This window comes from Haliotis rubra, unplaced genomic scaffold, assembly GCF_003918875.1.
Source record: "Haliotis rubra isolate DU_JTF1 unplaced genomic scaffold, ASM391887v1 Scf87, whole genome shotgun sequence".
Lineage (NCBI taxonomy): Eukaryota > Metazoa > Mollusca > Gastropoda > Lepetellida > Haliotidae > Haliotis > Haliotis rubra.
The window spans coordinates 1,624,514-1,640,272 of record NW_025767601.1 but is presented as its reverse complement, the minus strand read 5'-3'; the positions used below and the strand labels follow the sequence as shown (position 1 = coordinate 1,640,272).

General features: G+C 37.9%; 1 protein-coding gene across 1 annotated transcript; it reads left to right on the top strand.

Moving 5' to 3' along the window:
* Positions 1-6,896: 6,896 nt before the first annotated feature.
* On the top strand, positions 6,897-9,533 carry LOC124263191. Its single transcript, XM_046697766.1, has 5 exons — positions 6,897-6,960; positions 7,304-7,505; positions 8,575-8,694; positions 8,937-9,002; positions 9,437-9,533. Exons 2-5 carry the CDS (start codon positions 7,304-7,306, stop codon positions 9,439-9,441), a joined length of 393 nt encoding a protein of 130 aa, XP_046553722.1. The 5' UTR covers positions 6,897-6,960; the 3' UTR covers positions 9,442-9,533.
* Positions 9,534-15,759: the final 6,226 nt, after the last annotated feature.

Here is a 15,759-nt window from a genome sequence, read left to right as displayed (position 1 = left end):
TGCAGAGGTGGGTGTCATAGCGCACAGAAACATATCATCGTAGGTTCAAATCTCGAATTCAAATAAGAACCTACAGGTGGGCCGGGATCAAACAACTTCCAGTACATGATACACCCATGGAAAAAACCTTCAACAGGCATTCCTACCTGCAGGAAGCACTGCTCACGCACTTGCACCTGTCTGGGGCTTGAGGTGTGGCTAACAGCTTGATAACGCTCGCAAGGCATTATCATCGCATTGCTTCATTAAAGTTCATTTTAACGTAGCCTCAAAACTCGAGATATTATCTATCAGGGCACTCATCTACGAAATCTCAAGTCTGCAGAGATACATTTCTTAACGCTGCCATATGGTGGCTGATTAGGGCCATCGCTTTCTTGCCTTAAAATGCGGAGGCGAGAAAGCGATATCACGAAACGAGAAACCGATAACACGAGACGAGAAAGCGATAGCACGAGACGAGAAAGCGATAGCACGAGGCGAGAAGCGATGACCCTAATCAGCCACCATGCTGCCACACATCGTCCCTCCTCCTACAACAAAAAGAAAAATCCATGATACATCTATCATAATTGGAACCAAACTGCCTCTTCCATGGTGTCTACTGTTGACTTTGTAATACTACTGTTTCATTGTCTTTCGTATTACTCATAGATATATCACCATATCCCGTAACCTAAACAGCAAACATGAAAGCAATGATATCATGTCAGTGAAGAGTGAACACCAACCACTCCATCCCCATTTACTTTGTACAACATAACGGTCAGTACTTCTAGAAACCTTTCCCATTGGGGGACATAATGGACATATCGTCATAGGCGCATATAGTTGAGCACTTAGCAATCACTACACAAAAACTGTTGAGGCCATCATTCTGCCTGGGTACTGGCTTAATTTTCAGAGGACCATTATGGGCCCTGAACTAAAATGTATACATATAATTACAAACATTGTATTTTACATAATTCTGCCACAGTGAAATATAACCCAGGTCTTGGGAGATAACAATGAGAAATTGAGTGAGAGGAATTACAAGCTGGGTTTACAAACATTTCAGGAATATAACATTTACAGACATTTCAGGAATATAACATTTACAAACAGTTCAGGAATATCACGACTGCAGGATACCCAGTAATGGGCTTCGTGGTGAAGTGACGCTACGTCATCATCCTATCACAATCGGAATCTAACGTCATCGCTACACTATCGATGTTAAGATGACTTAAGTGACTGAGCGATGTTTGGAACCCGTTACGTCCCTGTCGTGGAGAATGACACCCAGAATTATATCAATACATTTTGTCAATCTGAGAATCAAACTCATATGTGGCTTCATCCACTTTGCTTCTCTGGCATTGAATGATATTGAAGCTTTTTCCATATCCACTTTCCATATCCATACCTCTTTTGTACTGGAATCCAAAGCTACATAACAATCCCTACAAAGAGAGAAACATTGCTGCGTCCAGCAAATGTACCACCAAATCCCTGTCTCAAAGATTAACCATAATCCGTAATACTGTCAAGAACGGACTTTCTCCATATTAACAGAAAGTATTTGAAACAAGCGGAATTAATACCATGTGGATTCTCAAAAACCCAAAGTACTTGCTTACATTGTTACAATCTCAGAAACGGATAGAGTTCTGTTCTGTGTACCACTATCAAACATAACAAACCTAAGGAGAAACTTCACTCCATGATCCATGGGGCAATGGTTAATTCATATCTTCAGAGGTTCAGGACAATTTGTCAAAAATGAGAGCATATGTCCATTGAAGCCTACTCCGAAAACTACATGTGAAATGCTGGACTTTCTCATTGACAACATCTTTGTCACATTTCAGAGTAAAACATTCCATCGCCAAGAAATAGGCACCAATTTGGGGGTTTGTCGCTTCTATCTATAGGTAATCTTGTTAATGCATTTTGCAATTAAACCAGAGAAAGAGTGTATTAAAATGATCGAAGAAAATCATCCAAGCAGTTGCACGAAATTCGCAAGAAACATGAATTATTGGACAATAAATTTCAGCAATAGTACATTTTTCACGATTACCATAATATCTTGGAACACAAAATGCATAGGCTGCGTTTTCTATAAGTGGTCTTTGTGGTTTCTTATAGAAACAACTAATAAGTAGAGCTTGTGAGATAGATTATCGTAGATCATCATAGAAAACACAAAGTAGATTTACCTCAATGTTTGTGAAATGTAGCCTTCAAAGAATGGAGTTGCTGACGTAAAGGGAAAGCTGTAGTCCGCATTCTTGTTAAACAGTCCCTCCGAATCATATATACACAAAGGAATTAGTTGAGCACCCCCTGACATATCTCACAATTGAATGAGTCCCGATCTTAACCCTTTTGGGCATATCTGGGACATGATTGGTCATAGTGTGCAACAAAGGGATCCTCCTGCACAGAACCTGGTCCAATTGGAAGCTGCTTTACACGAGGAATGGCGTACACTTCCCTTTCAGAGGATCAGGAGGTTGACAGGGGGTATGAGGAAGGCTGGCTGGCTGCCATACAGTCACACGGAGATTACACTCGGTATTGATCTTGAAAATGATATTTTGAATGTTCACATTCACCAATCAATTCAACATTAAACATTCCAGGGCCATATTTGTACAAACATGGTTTGTATGAAAATCAGTGTGTGTTTTTCTTTTTTAAAAACTGAGCAATTATCATCATAGAAACAAAATGGATTCCAATCATTTGTCGTTTTTTATGCGTCAAAGGATCACGCGAGTCAGAAAAACTCATGTTTTTCCATCGTGGTCACCACGAGAAGTGTTATGTACGTGTTGAAAAACTATCCTTGCAAAAATACAGGGGGTGTTTAATTAAGTTCTTTGTGTATACGTAAATCTAAACAGATGTGACAGCGTCTCTCTTATGTGTAGTTCAGATGAATAAATCAGTGGAAGGGAATTGTCTGTTTAACCAATAATAAACGATATGTTATGACCGGTGTACCGTAAGCAGATGTTAAACCTCTCGACCCATTCGATATGCATAGAAGAATTAGAAAAGGTTAAACTTCTTGGCCCATTCGATATGCATAGAAGCATTAGAAAAGGTTAAACTTCTTGGCCCATGTCTATTTCTTCCCCATTCGAAAGAAGTTAGCTAGCCCAACATTTCACATAGATGTTATGTGCGTGGACGGTCAGCATTTCTCATGGTATGGCCTCAGTGTTATTCATCACATATCATATTTCATGCCACTTACATGCACATGCACATGCACATGCACATCCACATGCACATTACATAATACAATGTATGTCTTGTCAGTGGATTTGTTGCAGCGTGGTCATCAATGAAAATATACCTATCCCAACTGAAATAAGATATGAGTGAGTGAGGCAAAGAACGAACAAACATTTCGCATAAATGTTATCTTATGTCCAGCATTTCGGGTTTTTTATCTCATGTAATATTTTAGTCTGTGTCCATACACATAATACAGTGTAAATCTTGTCAGCGGATCTGTTGGATCGTAGCCATCGATAACAATATACCTAGCCAAACTGAAGTAACATTATTGGGTGAGGGGGCGGTGGGGTAGCTTGATGGTTAAAGCGTTCGCTCGTCATGCCGAAGACCCGGGTTCGATTCCCCACATGGGTACAATTAGTGAAGCTCATTTCTGGTGTCCCCCGCCGTGATATTGCTGGAATATTGCTAAAAGCAGCGTAAAACCAAACTCACTCACTCACTCACTCACTTATTGGGTGAGTGAATATCGTTTCTGAGATTGCAAACATTCAAGAAAATCGTTTGAAGTTTTCTTGAATTTTAATTTCACTTTTTCAGTTTATTAATTACTTTCTTTTAAATTTAAGAAGGTCTTCCTTTCATAATTTTGTGTGCGTGGTGATATGCAGTTTGTGAAAAAATATCTATTTGTAGCGGGACTGTGGGTTTGTGTTTTGTATTGAAAAGAAAGTGTAAGAGATGTTTGATTAAATGACACCATAATATGATATGGTGTGATATGCTATGAGTGCTCGACATCTCTTGAACAATTATTCATATGGTTTGAATCATGTATGTTAAAAAGTGACCAAACTGTAAATCATATCACGTGTCATTGTCCTGAGTGAAACAAATACGAAATGTGAAACGTCACATCATAATTCATAATGTATCTCCGGTGCATCATTGTTATGGTGTGTGAAAGTCCATTTATCAATAGTTGGCGTCTGTCAAATAAAAGAATAAACATCCGTGACCTTGAGCTATACTGACACCCTGTATGTTCCTACAGTAGCTTGCAGACTTACCTGTCAACAAAATCAGTCATCGTACACAATGTGGAAGATTTTATGTCAGATATTGTCGCTTAGTATAATTGATAAAATAGACTGAACAATCAACCGGGGGTTATTTATTGTCAGCGGATCTGTTGGATCGTAGCCATCAATAACAATATACCTAGCCAAACTGAAGTAACATTATTGGGTGAGGGGGCGGTGGGGTAGCTTGATGGTTAAAGCGTTCGCTGGTCATGCCGAAGACCCGGGTTCGATTCCCCACATGGGTACAATTTGTGAAGCTCATTTCTGGTGTCCCCCGCCGTGGTATTGCTGGAATATTGCTAAAAGCAGCGTAAAACCAAACTCACTCGCGTATTGGGTGAGTGAATATCGTTTCTGAGATTGCAAACATTCAAGAAAATCGTTTGAAGTTTTCTATTTTAATTTCACTTGAGTTAATTACTTTCTTTTCAATTTAAGGTCTTCCTTTCATAATTTTGTGTGTGTGGTGATATGCAGTTTGTGAAAAAATATCTATTTGTAGCGGGACTGTGGGTTTGTGTTTTATATTGAAAAGAAAGTGTAAGAGATGTTTGATTAAATGAATCCATAATATGATATGGTGTGATGTGCTATGAGTGCTCGACATCTCTTAAACAGTATTTCATATGGTTTGAATCATGTATGTTAAAAAGTGACCAAACTGTAAATCATATCACGTGTCATTGTCCTGAGTGAAACAAACACGAGATGTGAAATGTCACATCATAATTCATACTGTATCTCCGGTGCATCATTGTTATGTTGTGTGAAAGTCCATTTATCAATAGTTGGCGTCTGTCCAATAAAAGAATAAACATCCGTGACCTTGAGCTATACTGACACCCTGTATGTTCCTACAGTAGCTTGCAGACTTACCTGTCAACAAAATCAGTCATCGTACACAATGTGGAAGATTTTATGTCAGATATTGTCGCTTAGTATAATTGATAAAATAGACTGAACAATCAACCGGGGTTATTTATTGTCAGCGGATCTGTTGGATCATAGCCATCAATAACAATATACCTAGCCAAACTGAAGTAACATTATTGGGTGAGTGAATATCGTTTCTGAGATTGCAAACATTCAAGAAAATCGTTTGAAGTTTTGAAGTTGAATCGTTTGAAAGTCTTCATAGCACTAATTTCACTTTAGTTAATTACTTTCTTTTCAATTTAAGAAGGTCTTCCTTTCATAATTTTGTGTGTGTGGTGATATGCAGTTTGTGAAAAAATATCTATTTGTAGCGGGACTGTGGGTTTGTGTTTTATATTGAAAAGAAAGTGTAAGAGATGTTTGATTAAATGACACCATAATAGCTACATTTACTGTGGTTAAATTCGAAAATCTATATACCCGGTGTAAATATGGATTGATATGCTATGAGTGCTCGACATCTCTTAAACAATTATTCATATGGTTTGAATCATGTATGTTAAAAAGTGACCAAACTGTAAATCATATCACGTGTCATTGTCCTGAGTGAAACAAACACGAGATGTGAAATGTCACATCATAATTCATACTGTATCTCCGGTGCATCATTGTTATGTTGTGTGAAAGTCCATTTATCAATAGTTGGCGTCTGTCAAATAGCTATACTGACACCCTGTATGTTCCTACAGTAGCTTGCAGACTTACCTGTCAAAATCAGGTCATCGTACACAATGTGGAAGATTTTATGTCAGATATTGTCGCTTAGTTTAATTGATAAAATAGACTGAACAATCAACCAAGGGTTATTTATTAAAATCATTCTCAAATTTAAGTAGTTAAATACTCCGTTATGCCAGCAAATGGCGAGAGTGATGGATCGACATGCCCTTCCGTTTTCCTCTTTTGTCAACCCGTTACAATATCCGAAAGACCAATTTGTGGAATGAATATTTCGTCTTCTACACCAAGTGGAATATATACTGAGAGAAACAAATAAAGGAGCACATGAAAATTCAAGTGTTCCTTTAATATTTGCCAGTTTTCATCACTAGCTTTGAATAGCGCTGTGGGAGTAAATATGAGAAACAAATAAAGGAACACTGCCATGAAGTGGCGTTCCCTTAGTTTCTCTCTCAGTATATATCGACAGATAATCAAAACTACTTATTCTTTCTATTTGACGTTTCATATTAAAATGTTTAATGCACACCTTTGATACGAAGTTTTCAAATAGCACCATGTAACACTTACTTCAAAGCTGTTTGGACAATAACTTTTCAAGACGTTTTATGGTCATGTGGAGGTGGTAGAAATGAACCTCTGCCACAACTCTGACTTGAAGCATATATTGTTTCATATGAACAAATATGAAATGGAAAGAATACGTAGTTTGGATTACCAGCCGATATATATTCCACTTGGTGTAGAAGGCGAAATATTCATTCCACAAATTGGCCTTTCGTATATGGTTACTATTCTTTCAAATACGTTCAGGATATATCTCAATGACACATGTCATAAAACCTGCTACCCACACTTAATAAAGATTGTAAATGAGTTGTCAGATTGATATCCAGATAATGTCAGAAAGGTCATCGTATCCGGAGTTAGCGAGTGTGACCATCAACACATCCATGTTATATATATCCAACATGTGCTAGTCTAACCATATCCTAGTCGACTGATTTCCAGAACTGCAAAGGTAAATGCATTTTTCATATTCGTCCTCTGTTGTTGACGTCCCATGCAATCATAGTAATTCAGGAAACTAGATATTTGCATGTACAAATATTTAACACAGGTTGTGTCAATGGAAATTCAGTTCTTGCTGTCAAAATGAGAATAGAATGATCCACCGTTTCTGGTATCAATTTAGCCTAAATGCTTTAATCGCTAGTTGCTACGTATTATGTTTAACTGATAATGAATCGTTAGATTCATGCCCATCGTGATTGTCAAGGCGAGTAACAGTCACTGACAGAAATGAAAAAGCTGTCTGTACAAAGTGCTCACAGTTCTTTCATGTGTCAATTCTATGTATCCAGATGAAGATCGCCCTCGTCCTCCTGTTCCTGACCGCCATGGTGGCCCTGCCCGGCTCTCATTCCTGGGGTATTCGTTTCCCGCGGCTGAGGAGCATTGGACGTGCTGTTGGAGGTGCCGTCAGACGTGTTGCTACTTCAGTTGTCAATGCCGGGAAGAAGGTTGTCTCAACTGTGAAAAAGGTTGGGGAAGCAATTAAATCTGGTAGGTGCTCGTCTGGTTGCAGTGAGGGGTATGGTGTGAACAGGTTATGAGATGTGAGATAGCTCTCTATTATCTCTGGTTACGATGAAGGATAGTAGCAAACAATAACTAACTACATATGTATTCGGATATAAATGGCCAACGGCCTGTAAAATGAATGTGCCGTATGTGGGTGCGCATCTACCTGATACTGGGAGTGTAATGGGCAACTATTTGAGAACTAAGTATTGTGCGAAGTAGTTCTTCCCCAACCACAGTTATCAACGTAGAAATTCTGTTATAGGCTGAAACGTATACAACTACCAAAGTGAATGAGTGAGTTGAGTTTTACGCCACACTCAGCAATATTCCAGCTGTATGGCGGCGGTCTGTAAATAATCGAGTCTGGACCTGACAATCCAGTGAGCACAGCATGAGCATCGATCTGCGCAATTGGGAACCGATGACAAGTGTCAACCGAGCCTGCTATTCAATCATATACCCACTATGAGGAAAACATCTAACATCGTACCACTCCCGAAAAGGCAAAACCCGAAAGTGCTAAATGACTATCGCCCCGTTGCTCTGACATGGGTAGCAATGAAGACTTTTCACGATTTTGAATTTCTTCCATCAGGTCGTCGTCTGTACATGCCGATAGCTAGAACAAACAGGTTCCGTCATTCTTTTGTACCAGCCGGTATTCATTAATTTAACAACAGTTAATCTTAAATATTTATATTCACCTAAACATCTTACCATCGTGTGTACCATTTCACACCGCTGCGTTTTTACCTCAACATTTCAGTTCATCATATCCTACTCCTCACCCGTTTTAGTGCTCTCATCTATTTATTTGTTTACTATCTCAGTGCTCACTGAAATGTTGCGATTCCTTGTTTTGTTCTGTTTTACGTGTTTTCCGATGTAACCAAAATGTCGCCTCTTACGACAAGCATGGGTAACTGAAGGTTCATTCTAACCCGGAACTTCACGTATACAACTACCAAACTACTTCTCCACGTCTGGCTAGCTGACATAAAATAGTCAGGAGAACATGAAATAGAAATGTTATAATTTACGTGACCAGGTAAGCGAGACGTAAGCGAGTTTGACGTGGACGGTGACGGGGAAGTCAGTGACGACGAGATCATGATGGTGCTGGCAACCAGAGACGTGGAGGACCTTGTCCAGGATGGTTACATCACAGGTAAAGAAGATGATCACACTGGTTTTACATGGCCACGATATTTCATGTTTCAAGTATCACTCAAATTGGAGGATACATTTATATTAACGTTTAATCATCCACGTTTACATTCACCATATTAAATAGATGTAAGTTATAACAGCTTTATCATATGGGAGCATGAGCTTCTAACATACTCTATGTATACGTTACTTGAATTCCTGGGCTTACACACCAATGGGGTTTTCACGTTGTGTTTCCAGAAGCAGACAAGGAAGACATCAGCCTCTACCAGCGTCACGTCCGGGAAGCTGTTGACCTTGACCTGGGTAAGACGTTAACCATATATTACAATTGCAGAATAAAAAAGTCAACATACAGAAACATTTTTCTTATTTGAAACACTGATTAATCCGGAGTGTTTAAGCCCATGTAGACATATCAACTGATGACCTTCATATCACTTTCTAAATGGTTTGCTCAGTTCTTATCTTTTGTCAATCCCCTGTGCAAAATATGAAATACCTAAGTAAAATTAAACTGAATACTGTTGACCCTCTTCTTATGAAACCTATCTCAATACCATCATACGCACACATATTTGCTTAGTGGTTTTGTTTGTTGAAGCTGTTTTTTGTGTGTACATTTGTGTACATACAAAGTTTTGAATACGCTATATTCTGTCTCATCCAAATAGATGTAAAATAGATGTTTTGTGTACATTCATTACATTGTATTGTCATCTATCAAATTTCCTTTTCAGAATAATCGTGGTCCTAACCATGAAGCTCAACTCATCCTTCATACGTGTAACAAGAACGGTATAAACGTAAATAAATCACAAATGATATTCATTTGTATATTTAGTATTGTGTGTACACATTCATATCGCTGGGCCAGTTGCTTAAGTCACGTAATTGGTTGTGCAGAGATGGGTGTCATAGCGCACAGAAAGATATCATCTCCAATTCAAATAAGAACCTACAGGTGGGCCGGGATCAAACAACTACCAGTACATGATACACCCATGGAAAAACACTTCAACAGGCATTCCTACCTGCAGGAAGCACTGCTCATGCACTTGCACCTGTCATCGCATTGCTTCATTAAAGTTCATTTTAACGTAGCCTCAAAACTCGAGATATTATCTATCAGGGCACTCATCTACGAAATCTCAAGTCTGCAGAGATACATTTCTTAACGCTGCCATATGGTGGCTGATTAGGGCCATCGCTTTCTCGCCTTAAAATGCGGAGGCGAGAAAGCGATATCACGAAACGAGAAACCGATAACACGAGACGAGAAAGCGATAGCACGAGACGAGAAAGCGATAGCACGAGGCGAGAAGCGATGACCCTAATCAGCCACCATGCTGCCACACATCGTCCCTCCTCCTACAACAAAAGAAAATCCATGATACATCTATCATAATTGGAACCAAACTGCCTCTTCCATGGTGTCTACTGTTGACTTTGTAATACTACTGTTTCATTGTCTTTCGTATTACTCATAGATATATCACCATATCCCGTAACCTAAACAGCAAACATGAAAGCAATGATATCATGTCAGTGAAGAGTGAACACCAACCACTCCATCCCCATTTACTTTGTACAACATAACGGTCAGTACTTCTAGAAACCTTTCCCATTGGGGGACATAATGGACATATCGTCATAGGCGCATATAGTTGAGCACTTAGCAATCACTACACAAAAACTGTTGAGGCCATCATTCTGCCTGGGTACTGGCTTAATTTTCAGAGGACCATTATGGGCCCTGAACTAAAATGTATACATATAATTACAAACATTGTATTTTACATCATTCTGCCACAGTGAAATATAACCCAGGTCTTGGGAGATAACAATGAGAAATTGAGTGAGAGGAATTACAAGCTGGGTTTACAAACATTTCAGGAATATAACATTTACAGACATTTCAGGAATATAACATTTACAAACAGTTCAGGAATATCACGACTGCAGGATACCCAGTAATGGGCTTCGTGGTGAAGTGACGCTACGTCATCATCCTATCACAATCGGAATCTAACGTCATCGCTACACTATCGATGTTAAGATGACTTAAGTGGCTGAGCGATGTTTGGAACCCGTTACGTCCCTGTCGTGGAGAATGACACCCAGAATTATATCAATACATTTTGTCAATCTGAGAATCAAACTCATATGTGGCTTCATCCACTTTGCTTCTCTGGCATTGAATGATATTGAAGCTTTTTCCATATCCACTTTCCATATCCATACCTCTTTTGTACTGGAATCCAAAGCTACATAACAATCCCTACAAAGAGAGAAACATTGCTGCGTCCAGCAAATGTACCACCAAATCCCTGTCTCAAAGATTAACCATAATCCGTAATACTGTCAAGAACGGACTTTCTCCATATTAACAGAAAGTATTTGAAACAAGCGGAATTAATACCATGTGGATTCTCAAAAACCCAAAGTACTTGCTTACATTGTTACAATCTCAGAAACGGATCGAGTTCTGTTCTGTGTACCACTATCAAACATAACAAACCTAAGGAGAAACTTCACTCCATGATCCATGGGGCAATGGTTAATTCATATCTTCAGAGGTTCAGGACAATTTGTCAAAAATGAGAGCATATGTCCATTGAAGCCTACTCAGAAAACTACATGTGAAATGCTGGACTTTCTCATTGACAACATCTTTGTCAAATTTCAGAGTAAAACATTCCATCGCCAAGAAATAGGCACCAATTTGGGGGTTTGTCGCTTCTATCTATAGGTAATCTTGTTAATGCATTTTGCAATTAAACCAGAGAAAGAGTGTATTAAAATGATCGAAGAAAATCATCCAAGCAGTTGCACGAAATTCGCAAGAAACATGAATTATTGGACAATAAATTTCAGCAATAGTACATTTTTCACGATTACCATAATGTCTTGGAACACAAAATGCATAGGCTGCGTTTTCTATAAGTAGTCTTTGTGGTTTCTTATAGAAACAACTAATAAGTAGAGCTTGTGAGATAGATTATCGTAGATCATCATAGAAAACACAAAGCAGATTTACCTCAATGTTTGTGAAATGTAGCCTTCAAAGAATGGAGTTGCTGACGTAAAGGGAAAGCTGTAGTCCGCATTCTTGTTAAACAGTCCCTCAGAATCATATATACACAAAGGAATTAGTTGAGCACCCCCTGACATATCTCACAATTGTATGAGTCCCGATCTTAACCCTTTTGGGCATATCTGGGACATGATTGGTCATAGTGTGCAACAAAGGGATCCTCCTGCACAGAACCTGGTCCAATTGGAAGCTGCTTTACACGAGGAATGGCGTACACTTCCCTTTCAGAGGATCAGGAGGTTGACAGGGGGTATGAGGAGAAGGCTGGCTGCCATACAGTCACACGGAGATTACACTCGGTATTGATCTTGAAAATGATATTTTGAATGTTCACATTCACCAATCAATTCAACATTAAACATTCCAGGGCCATATTTGTACAAACATGGTTTGTATGAAAATCAGTGTGTGTTTTTCTTTTTTAAAAACTGAGCAATTATCATCATAGAAACAAAATGGATTCCAATCATTTGTCGTTTTTTATGCGTCAAAGGATCACGCGAGTCAGAAAAACTCATGTTTTTCCATCGTGGTCACCACGAGAAGTGTTATGTACGTGTTGAAAAACTATCCTTGCAAAAATACAGGGGGTGTTTAATTAAGTTCTTTGTGTATACGTAAATCTAAACAGATGTGACAGCGTCTCTCTTGTGTGTAGTTCAGATGAATAAATCAGTGGAAGGGAATTGTCTGTTTAACCAATTTTATTAATGAACTTGTAGATGATATGTATAAATCGTGTAATAATGGAATATTTGTTACTCCCCAAATCAAAGATTTACTTTTGCTTCTCTTTGCAGATGATATTGTTACGTTTTCATTCATGGTAAACGGACTGCAGAGACAGATAAATATTCTTCAAACATTTTGTGACACATGGGGACTAGAGTTGAATATGGAAAAATCTAACATAGTTGTCTTTAGAAATGGGGTATAGTGGCACATTCTGAAAATGGTTATTCCGTGGCAAAAGTATTAATGTTGTTTCATATTATAAATATTTGGGTCTTCTATTTTCCAGCCGATTAAATTGGTCCATGGCATCTAAAACCCTTGCAGCACAAGCTAAGAAGGCATTATTTCCCTATTTTTAAACTGTTTAAGGCTAATAAGTTTATTTCATTTGACTCAGCTTGCTTACTTTTGACACTAAAATAGCACCAATATTGTTATATGGATCTGAAATTTGGGGAGTAAACTATTTCGAAGCTATAGAAAATGTGCATGCATCATATTTTAAAGATTTCTTACTGTAGGTAAATTTGCTTCCAACAAAGCCGTACTTGGCGATACAGGCCGCTATAGCATGCATATTGAGAGTCAAATGAGAGCTATCAGATACTGGATTAAACTTATAAGAATGCCTGATTATCGCTACCCTATCAAAGCTATCAATTATTATTATCCCTAGACAAACGTGGAAAGTATTCTTGGGCTTCTGGTGTCCGAAATGTGTTATTTTCAAGCGGGGTTTTCTTATGTTTGGTTTAAGCAAGATGTTGGTGATATAAAAATGTTTTTGTTAACTTTTAAGCAACGAATAAAAGATATATATATTCAGAATTGGCGCATCAGTAAATTCATCGAGTTTTCTAAGTCATTATTCACAATGTAAATCGATGTTCGGACCTGAAAAATATATTAGGGTCCTTAATGATAAGTCCCTTTTAAGAAATTTTTGTAAATTTAGAATCTCTCTACATGTCTGTTTAACCAATAATAAACGATATGTTATGACCGGTGTACCGTAAGCAGATGTTAAACCTCTCGGCCCATTCGATATGCATAGAAGAATTAGAAAAGGTTAAACTTCTTGGCCCATTCGATATACATAGAAGCATTAGAAAAGGTTAAACTTCTTGGCCCATTCGATATGCATAGAAGAATTAGAAAAGGTTAAACTTCTTGGCCCATTCGATATGCATAGAAGAATTAGAAAAGGTTAAACTTCTTGGCCCATTCGATATGCATAGAAGAATTAGAAAAGTAAGGGTGTCTACTTCTTCCGAAAAGTGCTAGCCCAACATTTCACATAGATGTTATGTGCGTGGACGTTCAGCATTTCTCATGGTATGGTCTCAGTGTTATTCATCACATATAATATTTCATGCCACTTACATGCACATGCACATGCACATGCACATGCACATGCACATTACATAATACAATGTATGTCTTGTCAGTGGATCTGTTGCAGCGTGGTCATCGATGAAAATATACCTATCCCAAATGAAATAAGATATGAGTGAGTGAGGCAAAGAACGAACAAACATTTCGCATAAATGTTATCTTATGTCCAGCATTTCGGTTTTTTTATCTCATATAATATTTTAGTCTGTGTCCATACACATAATACCGTGTAAATCTTGTCAGCGGATCTGTTGCATCGTAGCCATCAATAACAATATACCTAGCCAAACTGAAGTAACATTATTGGGTGAGTGAATATCGTTTCTGAGATTGCAAACATTCAAGAAAATCGTTTGAAGTTTTGAAGTTGAATCGTTTGAAAGTCATCATAGCACTAATTTCACTTTAGTTAATTACTTTCTTTTCAATTTAAGAAGGTCTTCCTTTCATAATTTTGTGTGTGTGGTGATATGCAGTTTGTGAAAAAATATCTATTTGTAGCGGGACTGTGGGTTTGTGTTTTATATTGAAAAGAAAGTGTAAGAGATGTTTGATTAAATGACACCATAATAGCTACATTTACTGTGGTTAAATTCGAAAATCTATATACCTGGTGTAAATATGGATTGATATGCTATGAGTGCTCGACATCTCTTGAACAATTATTCATATGGTTTGAATCATGTATGTTAAAAAGTGACCAAACTGTAAATCATATCACGTGTCATTGTCCTGAGTGAAACAAATACGAGATGTGAAATGTCACATCATAATTCATACTGTATCTCCGGTGCATCATTGTTATGGTGTGTGAAAGTCCATTTATCAATAGTTGGCGTCTGTCAAATAAAAGAATAAACAGCCGTGACCTTGAGCTATACTGACACCCTGTATGTTCCTGCAGTAGCTTGCAGACTTACCTGTCAACAAAATCAGTCATCGTACACAATGTGGAAGATTTTATGTCAGATATTGTCGCTTAGTATAATTGATAAAATAGACTGAACAATCAACCGGGGGTTATTTATTAAAATCATTCACAAATTTAAGTAGTTAAATGCTCCGTTATGCCAGCAAATGGCGAGAGTGATGGATCGACATGCCCTTCCGTTTTCTTCTTTTGTCAACCCGTTACAATATCCGAAAGACCAATTTGTGGAATGAATATTTCGTCTTCTACACCAAGTGGAATATATACTGAGAGAAACAAATAAAGGATCACATAAAAATTCAAGTGTTCCTTTAATATTTGCCAGTTTTCATCACTAGCTTTGAATAGCGCTGTGGGAGTAAATATGAGAAACAAATAAAGGAACACTGCCATGAAGTGGCGTTCCATTAGTTTCTCTCAGTATATATCGACAGATACACAAAACTACTTATTCTTTCTATTTGACGTTTTATATTAAAATGTTTAATGCACACCTTTATTACGAAGTTTTCAAATAGCACCATGTAACACTACTTCAAAGCTGTTTGGACAATAACTTTTCAATATGTTTTATGGTCATGTGGAGGTGGTAGAAATGAACCTCTGCCACAACTCTGACTTGAAGCATATATTGTTTCATATGAACAAATATGAAATGGAAAGAATACGTAGTTTGGATTACCAGCCGATATATATTCCACTTGGTGTAGAAGGCGAAATATTCATTCCACACATTGGCCTTTCGTATATGGTTACTATTCTTTCAAATACGTTCAGGATAAATCTCAATGACACATGTCATAAAACCTGCTACCCACACTTAATAAAGATTCTAAATGAGTTGTCAGATTGTTATCCAGATAATGTCAGAAAGGTCATTGTATCCGGATTTAGCGAGTGTGACC

Excerpts from the sequence above, each read along its gene's own strand:
- LOC124263191 (XM_046697766.1), top strand. The coding sequence starts at position 7,304 with ATGAAGATCGCCCTCGTCCTCCTGTTCCTGACCGCCATGGTGGCCCTG. Across the intron at positions 7,506-8,574 it reads TGGGGAAGCAATTAAATCTG|GTAAGCGAGACGTAAGCGAG; the intron begins GTAGGTGCTCGT and ends TTACGTGACCAG. Across the intron at positions 8,695-8,936 it reads CCAGGATGGTTACATCACAG|AAGCAGACAAGGAAGACATC; the intron begins GTAAAGAAGATG and ends TTGTGTTTCCAG.